Source organism: Orycteropus afer, unplaced genomic scaffold (genome assembly GCF_000298275.1).
Source record: "Orycteropus afer afer isolate SDZICR_OR568_19922 unplaced genomic scaffold, OryAfe1.0 scaffold00246, whole genome shotgun sequence".
In the NCBI taxonomy this organism is placed as follows: Eukaryota; Metazoa; Chordata; class Mammalia; order Tubulidentata; family Orycteropodidae; genus Orycteropus; species Orycteropus afer.
In genome coordinates, this window is record NW_006921833.1 from 3,617,554 (window position 1) to 3,627,849 (window position 10,296).

Below are 10,296 nucleotides of genomic sequence, written 5' to 3' on the forward strand. Positions count from 1 at the left end.
GTTTTTTCCTGAACTTGAATTGTAGCCTGGTGTTTCCCTAATTTTGCAAAAACAAGTATGTCTAGCCTTTTGTGTTTTTTATTGTCTAGCTTATGAAGCATATATACAATTAATTAGACAATGTGAAAAACAAAATGCAACCTTGAAGAGATTTAGGAGGAAATTTACAAAGATAGTGACTGGAACTCTGAAAAGGTGGAAAGGGTGATTTCACAGATTGTTTAAATTCCGACCACACATACTACATTGCATATTACACAGTAGTGCTTAGCACTACAAATGAAAGCAATTTGAGAACAAAAACTAGATCTTAGAGCAGTAGCCAGCATCCCAGTGTAACAGGCAAGCAATGGCTAAAATTGATACATTGGTGGTTCAGTGGTAAAATTCTCACCTTCCATAAGAGACAAGTTCAAGCCAATATACCTTGAGCAAAGCCACCACCCGTCCCTCAGTGAAGGCCTGGATGTCACTATGATGAACAGATTTTAGTGAAGCTTCTACTTCTGAAAATCAGCTTGTGAAAACCTGTATGGATCTCAATGGCCCAATGGGCAACATTTAGTTCCTTTTATGCATGGGGTGCTTGAGTTGGGGACCAGTTCAACAACAGCTAATAACACCCCATGGCTTATCTATTTAGCTATTCATTCAACTAATACTTTCAGAATTTCTGCCCTGACAGAATTTTCAGTCTAGTAGAATAGATACATTAAAAAAAAAAAAAAAACCAAACAAACATATTTAAACTATGGAAAAATACTGGCAGATAGTGTGGGACTTACTATCGGGAATTAGAATGTGATAATTTCAGCTGAAATCAAAAGATGAAAAGCCTTTAAAATAAAAAAAATAAAGATCAGTGCAAGAAACAGGTAAATTGGAAATTTACCTGTTGCATAGGGAATAGTTTAGATTAAAAGGGGAAAACAATATATCCATACCTACCGTATTTCAGCCTCCAAAAAAACTCACCATATGAAAAACTCACCATACATGTCACTGTATTATGTACTTGTTTATTGTTACCTCCTTCACTGGAATGAAAATTCCATGAGGGCAGAGGTGCAGTTTGTTTATTGTTGTATCCCCAGAGCAGGAAATCAGACCTAGCCACACAGTAGGGGCTCAATAAATATTTGATGAGTGGATGAATTCAGAGTGTTACTCTAGGCTATAACCTCCTTAGCCGTTCTCTCTCCCCTCCTTGTTTGACTGGTTTGGGTGAACGTTCACCCAGCATATTAGTTTCCCATTCCACAATTTATACCCGCTTTGTTTGGGATCGTTAGTTGCAACCCCCTCAAAGTAACAACACTCTACCCATTTCCTCCCTGGGCTCCTTTCCCTTTGCCCTTCTTTCTTGCCCTTTCCCGGCTGCTTTGTTTTGGGGTATATTTTGCCCTTTTGGTCTTGTTTGGTTGATTGTTCTAAGGGGAACATTCCTCACAGTGTTACTTTGTAGGACTATTTTTTGGGGTGGGACAGTTCCAGTTTTGAAGGGCATCCAGCATTTTTTCATTACTGTCTTAGTAACGCTACTATAGAAGGCAAGGGAGGCCAATGTGTGGTTGCAGAATGCTACTTCCTAGGTGGGAGACCTTAGGCAAGTTCACTTTTATAAACCTCATCTTCCTCTTCTGTAAAATGGTGACGATGAGATAAATAATGGTAAGTGCTCAGTAAGTATTAGCTATTATCATGTGCCTGCAATTATTTTATAGCAGTTTATATAGTAATTTATTTAATCTCCATAACAGCCTTAGGAGGAGGTTTTATTGTTATTCTCATTTTAAAAGAGGAAACAAGGTTTGTTTCAAGAGTTAGGAACAAATTTATATGTCACTTTGTGAAGTGACTGGCACATTGTTGTTAGGTACCACTGAGTTGGTTCCAACTCACAGTGACCCTATATACAATAGAACAAGACACAACCCAGTCCTGCACCTTCCTCAAAATTGCTGCCACCCTTGAGCTCATTGTCGCACCCACTGTGCCAATTTATGTGCCTGGCACATAAAACTCAGACATCGAGTTGATTTTGACTCACAGCAACCCCTGCTTGGGTTTCTGAGGCCGTATCTCTATTTTGCCCAGTCTTCCTTCCAAGGAGCGGCTGGTGGGTTTGAACCTCCAGCCTTCTGGTTAGCAGTCAAACGCCTTAGGCACTACAAAATCTTAGCTGGAATAATATAATGGGACTTATCATAGCTGATTTGTCTTATAAAATTCACCCACACACACAAATATGCTGTTATCTCAGGTACCTCATTTTTGCTCATGTCTTCACTGAAGGGGGAACCATCACTGGGATGACTAGGAAGGATGCTGGACAAAAGTGGGAGCATTTAGGCCTTCCAAGTGCAGAGTGGCACCCCTGTGGTGGGCAGAAACTAGCACCAAGGTGCTGGGAGAGTGGTAAGAACAAAATTCTTTTGAAATTTTTTACAAAACCAGACACTTTTCCCAGTGACTTCCATGGTGTGTTAGATAGAGTAGGGGATTAATGCCTCAGAAACATTTTGAACAGCAAACGTGGTACACACAGGTTACTACACTTCAGGCTTGCTTAACAGGCCAAGACTCTGAAATAGATGATAATGGCTTCCTAAGTAGAAACTTGATCACTCCTATTCCTTAACACTCACTTTCATTAGAGCAAAGTAAGGTAATGGCTTGACTATCGCAGATCTTATTTATAGCTTGTGATAAACAAAGCCAGTAACACTACAATTAGTAAAAGTAAAGAAATCTAAAATCAAAACAAAAAGGTCATAAAGAAAGGAATGCCCCTTTAATTCTGGATATCAGTTAAGACAACTAATGTACATTACATTAAATAGAGTTAAATCTAGCAAAATCTAAAAGTCCTTTGTACTTGTGTTTAAAACACATGTCTACCACTTCCTATTATCTATCAATGCATATGTTCTGCATCAGCTATTACTTTTATATCCTGATACTAATGCCCAACCCAAAATTAAAGGCTCCTGAATATGACAAATAATAATATTCTGCATTGCAAATTTGGTATGAAAAAATTTAAATGAAAAAACTAATCATACAAAAATTAAACAGCAAAACTATTTAAAAGTACTTACAATTCAAACCGATTCGACTTACTGATATTTCTCTCTATTGGCTTGTTTTTGTAAAAACTGATTATGCCCACCTGCATCTCACAGGATGGTGGTGAGGAAGAATGAAAATAGACCACATAAAGCTCACAGACCTGTGGTTAGCACATACTGCTCAAAAATATTCGTTTCCTTTTATTATTATTTTGAAAAGACACAAGTTTTATAAAACATGCCAACTTCTATTAAAGAAATAGCCTCCTGGGAGAAATCTAGTCCAGCATTTGTTAAAAACAATTATATTTTCCTTTGAAAGAATATGTTACATGAAAATGTGTATCAAGAACTAATAAAAATTTCCCACTAATAAATCAATTTCTGGAATCTAATTGTTTTACAATGTAAGAGGTCTTTTAGATGATCCCATCTTTTTTAAAAAAACAAAAGTACAAAGTACATGATCAAGAAAAGTTTCCTTTAATAAGTACGCAAAACATTGAGAAATATTCCTTTTTTGCATATATGGCTCAGTTTCATCTTAATTTTACCAAAGAAAAAAAAAAAAGCCTGGTTTGAAATATCGAATAAAACAATTAGGTTAATACAAGGAAGGTCAGTGAACAACTAACATGCTATTCTGCCACTACCTAAGCCTTATAAATGCATTTTTACTTTACACTCTATCATATTACCCTTTCTAGTGTACTAATTAAGAAAGAGCTCAACATTCCGTCATCCTACAGAGATGAAGGTAGTTATAGCGTATTCTGCTACAATATATACTTTCTAATATTCCAAATTTAATAATTCATCTAAATGCAGTCTGAGGTATATTAAAAGATCAAAACTTTTTAATCCATATCATGAGCGATGTACCATGCAAACACTACAACTGCAACTCCACACAATGGAAGGAGGTGATACTTGTATTTTTGCCACAGTGACAGCTCAACTGCCACTTCATCTCTTCTCCTGTTCTTCTTTCGACGTCCTTTCAATCGGTTTTCAAATGCCTCCAATTCAGCCTAAATCAGAAGAGTATCGTTTTAATTAAATTCACATCAATTTTAAATTTTTCATTTGAATGAAAATAAAACTTAGAAAATGTTTTAATAGTAATGGTGTATAATAACCATATTAATTTGATTAAGAAAAAACCTCAGTCCACTGCCAATTGTATTCAATGAATTCAGAATTTAGGAAAGCAGAGAACTGCACAGTTACAGAAGAGTTCATTTCAGACTGTAGGCCTGACTTTCATTCTAAATACAAAAACATCTGATTAAATCAGACTGTCCTAAAATATAGACATTGGTTTTCCACTTCATTAATTTACTGAGGTTCTATAATACACAGCTCTTATCAAGTGCTAAGCGATGCTCAGTAAGAATGATGATACCTATAATTCTAGCACTAATGCTAGTAATAACCATTAGTGGCTTCCAGGGAAAAAATTCAAGCAAGTATAGAGGAAAGACATGCCAGATCTAGATGTCTTTATCAAATAATATTCATTTAAAGGAGCTCTGGTGGCGTAGTGCCTAAGGCAGTTGACTGCTAACCAGAAGGCTGACGTTTCAAACCCACCAGCCACTCCTCAGAAGGAAGGCTGGGCAATCCACTTCCATCGTGATACTGCCTCGGAAATGCAAGAGGGGTCGCTATGAGTTGGAGATGACTCAACGGCACATAACAACAGCAACAACATTCATTTAAAAACATTTAATAAAAATTTTTAACATAAAAATGAGTATTTTAAAATCAAAACTGCTTCTGAAAAAGAATAACTGAATTATATTCATTCTAAAATGTGGATTTTCTACTGTGTAAAAACCAAACCCAACCCACTGCTATCAAGTTGATTCTGACTCACAGTGACCCCACGGGACAGAGCAGAACTGCCCCATAAGGTTTCCAAGGCTGTAATCTCTACAGAAGCAGACTGCCACATCTTTCTCCCAGAGTGGCTGGTAGGTTTGAACTGCTGACTTGGTTAGCTGCCAAGTACTTTAACCACCATACCATCAGGGCTCCCCTTTTCTACTGCTTAAAACTTACTGAACTTATTTTTAGGAATACATAATAGTATAACATAATTATTAATTAAATATATGCATAATATCCATACAACACTCTGCAAATGCTACTTAATAAAAGGAAATATAAACTTCAGTTAGTATACCCATTACTGTGCTATAAACTACACTTGAAGAAAAAAAAATCATGTATTATTACAAAACAGCCTTCTTCCATGAGCCAAAATGTCAACATATTCTCAAAAAGTTTTTGATATATGAAAATGGTCAAAATATCTTTAAAGCAGCTGTCTTAGTTCTCTAGTGATGTTGTAACAGAAATACCACAAGTGGAAAACTTTAACAAACAGAAATTTATTCTTTTACAGTTTAGTCCAAATTCAGAGTGCTGGCTCTAGGGGACAGGTGAAGGCCCCTCAACTTCGGGCTTCAGCTCTGCCTCTTGCTCCAGGCCCACTGGAACTAGAGGCTTCTTCTAACTCACGCAGCTTTGCCTGCTGAGGCTGACGAATCCAAGATTGGCAGGTAAAATGGCACAATCCCAAGATTAGCAGGCAACACAGCAGTCCACTGGTTCAAATCCAGGAACACAGGATCCAAAATGTGCCAAAAAGCTAGAGACCTTTCTCAAAGCTTCTCCATATGTACTGGAAGCAGGCCATAGCCCAAAGGCAACTACTTAGCTGCTCATAGTGGATTCCAACTCATTGTGGGGAATAACTACACCCAGATGCCCAGCCACTCAAAATGAAGGCCCAGCCAAGGTGACAAACAACCTTAACTACCACAGCAGCCAAGCTTGAGAACCAGTTATATAATAACTAACTGATGGTTAAATGATGGCCCACAGTCATCAAGTATATTTTAAATTATGTTTTATATGTCCTGTTTGAAAGGTCAGAAAATAGGAAATACATGAAAATTTTTCATTTATAACAGTTTATAGATTAATCCTAATAATTTAGACTCTCGGGATTTCCAGGGTATCCATGGTTTACTGTAATAATTCTGTTAACTTCTCTTTGGGTTGTCAGTCAAGTCAATTTCACACCACCATACATATCAGAGGTCATCTTGGCTAGATGAATTCTTCCTAATATCTTCCCATCAACTCATGCAACCATTTCAGTTTCCTCTTTCAAAAAAGTACCAGTTTAGCATATAATACACCATCCTTGATAAACAGAAAGCATCTCAAACTGACAAATATTACATGTCACTATTTAGTTAGGGAGCTCTGGTGGTGGAGTACCTAAGGCATCTGACTGCTACCCAGAAGGCTGGTGGTTCAAACCCACCAGCCACTGCTTGGAAGGAAAGTTGGGCAATCTACTTCTGTAGTGATACTGCCTCAGAAACCCAAGGAGGGGTTGCTATGAGTTGGATCCAACTCCACAGCAGTGAGTTTGATTAGGCTTGGTATTTAGTTAAGCCATTCTTTGGAGTATATGACCAACACTGTATTTGAGTAATCAGGGAGTACTGGGGATGTACTTGGTATTCTGGTAATAGAGTAGATCACAACCCTGCATTAAAGAATCTAATGGGGAAATAAAATATATATTATTAAGACAAAAAATATACTGGCTACTAAGGAGTCCCTGGATGGCACAAATGGTTAGATGCCCAATTACTAATGAAAAGGATGGCAGTTCAAACCTACCCGGAGGCACCTTGGAAGAAAACCCTAGGTATCTGCTTCCAAAGGGTCATAGCCATGAAAAGTCTATGGAGCTCAGTTCTACTCTGCAACACATATGATTGAACACAATTGAACTCAACCTGAAGGTAGCTGCTTTGATTTGGATTTACAGACTAGTAAACAGCACTTGGGAACTCTGGTAGCATAGTGCCTAAGGCACGTGACTGCTAATCAGAAGGCTGGTGGTTCAAACCCACCAGCCACTCCTCAGAAGGAAGATGGGGCAATCTACTTCTGTAGTGATACTGCCTCGACAACCCAAGGAGGGGTCGCTATGAGTTGGGTCCAACTCGATGGCACATAACAACAACAACAAATAGCACTTATTTGTTGCAGATGATCTGCAATTCAGTAAACCAGAACTAAGGATGTCAAGAGATATAAATCTGGATATGCTGTTTAGTTACCTGTTGCTTTCGTTTTAACTCTTCAAGTGCAGCTTTAGTTTCTGCTTCTTTTATCTGTTTATATAAATTTAAAAGGAAATTTTTATTGTAATCATCAGATTTTACATAAAATTTTAACATCTTCTTCCCCAAACTCCCCTAACCATAACAACTTTGGAGAGCTTTATATTGGAAATTATTTAAGGAAATGAAACTGTTACACTGAGAAATGTTACCAAGGCACTGTCTAATAAATTTAGTGGGAAGACAAGTGTTATACCTTATATAAACATTTCACCTTACCCATCTATTATAAAAAGATATTAGATCACAATTCAAAGAGTTAAAACACTTCATTTTTCTTGAGTTACTATAGTAAGAATTTATAGTCAATTACTACATACCACTGTTTCTCTAGAGTGGAGATTGATCATTTACCTTTAATGTCCTATCTGGAAGTCTTTAGTTTCAAACCAAATCAAGAGTTTATTCATTGACTGGATTGATGGAAACAAACAGTGAGACTAAAGATAATCTGAACAGCAAAGAATCACAAAGTCTTATTTTCAGAAGGCTTAGCTAATGTTATGAAAGCCAGGCAGTAAAAAACACACCTCAGATTCAAGATAAGCCTATCTGGGCTTTTATTACAAAAGCAAAAAGATGAAATTCAAGTTATGTTTTTAATATAAGTGCATAAAGAAACATTAATTTTAATTCTCATGCAATAAGAAAATGCCATTAGCACATTAAAAATGTATTTAACACGCTATTACCTCAGATGCTTTCCGCTTCATTTCCTTGCATGTTGCATCACATTCTATTGAAATCTGATTTTCACGTACTTTATTGCACTGCAAATCCTGCAAATAATCAGAATTTCACATTTTAAATAATCATCCCTCAAAGTCCTAACTGATGCCATTAAAAAAAGCAAAAACTCCCTAATTTAATATTAAACATATTATTTAATAGTCATGTTCATTAAAATTTAATGGTATGGCTATAAGCATTAAATGTCTTGGTTCAAATAGTGATTATTTATTTTCTCTTAATTACAAAAAAAAATGAATACCGTAAAATTGGAATTCATTTAATAATTACTTACTATGTGCCACTACTAACTTAGCTCCAATTTAATTTCTTCTTTACTGTTTCTTTTTTCTCTTGTAAAGCATCCAGGGAATAAAATGCTCTAGAGCACTGCTGTCCAACAGAACTTTCTAGGGTAAGAGGGATGTTCTCCACCTACATTATCCAATAGAGCAGTACTTACCACATATGGTTACTGAGCAAATGAAACATGGCTCGTATGATGGAAGAACTGATTTGTTTAAAGTTATTTAATGTTGATTCATTAAAATTTAAATAGCCACATGTAGGTGGTTACCATCTATCTCAGTGCAGTTCTAGAGCGTTTTTTGAAAAGCTGCTAATATTTCTCTGAACTATTAAACTTTTTTTAAGTTGAGATGAAAATTATTGTGAAGCTATGTTTACACTTCCCTGCCTCCTTAATAAAATAAGTGGAAATTAGTCTTTCTTGATGACATGACGTCAAAACTACAATCAATGTCAGTACCATGCTCTAATAAAATGTCCTACTAAGTTGAAGAGAATAGTGGTCTTTATTTTAAATAGTCTTACACTTTGCCTTGTAGTTCTTTTATACTGTTGTTGATTCAATTGTGTCTCCCCCAAAATATATGCTCTAAATCCTAATTCCTATACCTATGGATGTGGTCTCATTTGGGAACAGGGTTTTGTTATGTTAATGCGGCCATTATCAGTGTAAGGTATGTCTTAAACCAACATGTCTGATACACAAGAGCTTTCCAGACACAGAAGCAAGTAGGAAGGATAGGTGGGAGAAGACAGATGCGAGGCTACATTAAGATCTTCAGGAAACCAAGGAAGAGAAGCTGAAAAGAGAGGACTTTCCTCAAAGCCAATATATAGACAGTCCTTCCCTAGATAGAGCCTGTAACCTGAATTCAGACTTCCAGCCTCCTAAATGGTGAGAAAATGAATTTGTTTTCTAAAGCCACTCACTTGTGGTATTTTTGTTGTAGCAGTATTAAACAACTAAGGCATCTGCCTTTTATTCATTCTCTATTTCTTAACACACAGTTCTAAGTGAAATTATTTATGTGAGTTTCTTCTTTCTCACTTATCTACCATACTATGAAATTCCAGTTTTTTAACTTCAAATCTAGCACAATCAAGAAAATGTATCAAGTTCTGGTAAGATGGCAGAATAGGCAGAAAGACTGCACAGACCCTCTTCAACAAAGAAAAATACTAAATACCAAAGGGGACCCAATTAACACAGATACAGAAGATAATCTTGCACCCCTGAGCCTTGAAGGGAAGGATAGAGAAGTAGACTAAAATACAACTAGCAGAAAAATTTGCACGAAAACACCAAAAAAGGAGACATATGGAGCTGCAGTCTGGCAGTGATCCTGACGGAGACTGCCGAGTGGTGGTAGGACCTAAGAATTAACCTAAATATCGGTCCTGCTAGCCAAGGACTGCACGGAGGACTGCTCTGGTAGCTGGGGAATAAAAGGGAAAGCAGCGAAGAGCAAGGAGGGCTGAGCTGTGGACTTTTCTCTGTCCAGAGGGCGCAGGCATTTTGACTGTTTACAAGCAGCTTGACCATTTTGGATATTTAAAGCAACAGGGTTCTCCCAGATTCCAAGGACTTAAGAACAGGCTCCAGGTGCCAGGAAACCCAATGTCCTGGGACATTCTGGACCAAGACAACTGGAAAAGGGTGACATTCCCCTTGTTACTCTTATATCCCACACCCTCTTGGTGAATGGAGGTGCAGCCCTCCCCACTCCCACCCACTTTCTGGGCCGGCAGGAATTCCATCCCACTTTGTGTGCCTGGACAGAGCCTGGGTGCCCTGCCTCACCCTGCCCCGATTTTTTTTTTTCTGTTTTATAGTTTGTTTGTTTTTGTCTGTTTTAAAACTACTATTATTATTATTACTTTGGTCCATTTTACTATTATTCTTTATTCCTCCACTCCCAGGTTCTACTTTTCAGCTTTTTTTCTTTTCCCTGTTCCTGGCTGCAATTTTTTTT

At 37.1% G+C, this 10,296-nt stretch overlaps 1 protein-coding gene across 1 annotated transcript in view; it reads right to left on the minus strand.

Annotated features, from left to right (window-relative positions):
• Window positions 1-3,928: 3,928 nt before the first annotated feature.
• NFXL1 (nuclear transcription factor, X-box binding like 1) overlaps window positions 3,929-10,296 on the minus strand; it is a 111,231-nt gene continuing 104,863 nt past the window's right edge. The window contains exons 19-21 of the mRNA XM_007949445.1: window positions 7,978-8,064; window positions 7,223-7,276; window positions 3,929-4,102 (exon numbers count right to left, since the gene is read on the minus strand). Coding sequence (XP_007947636.1) covers window positions 3,929-4,102; window positions 7,223-7,276; window positions 7,978-8,064 — 315 coding nt within the window. The remainder of the gene's footprint in view (window positions 4,103-7,222; window positions 7,277-7,977; window positions 8,065-10,296) is intronic.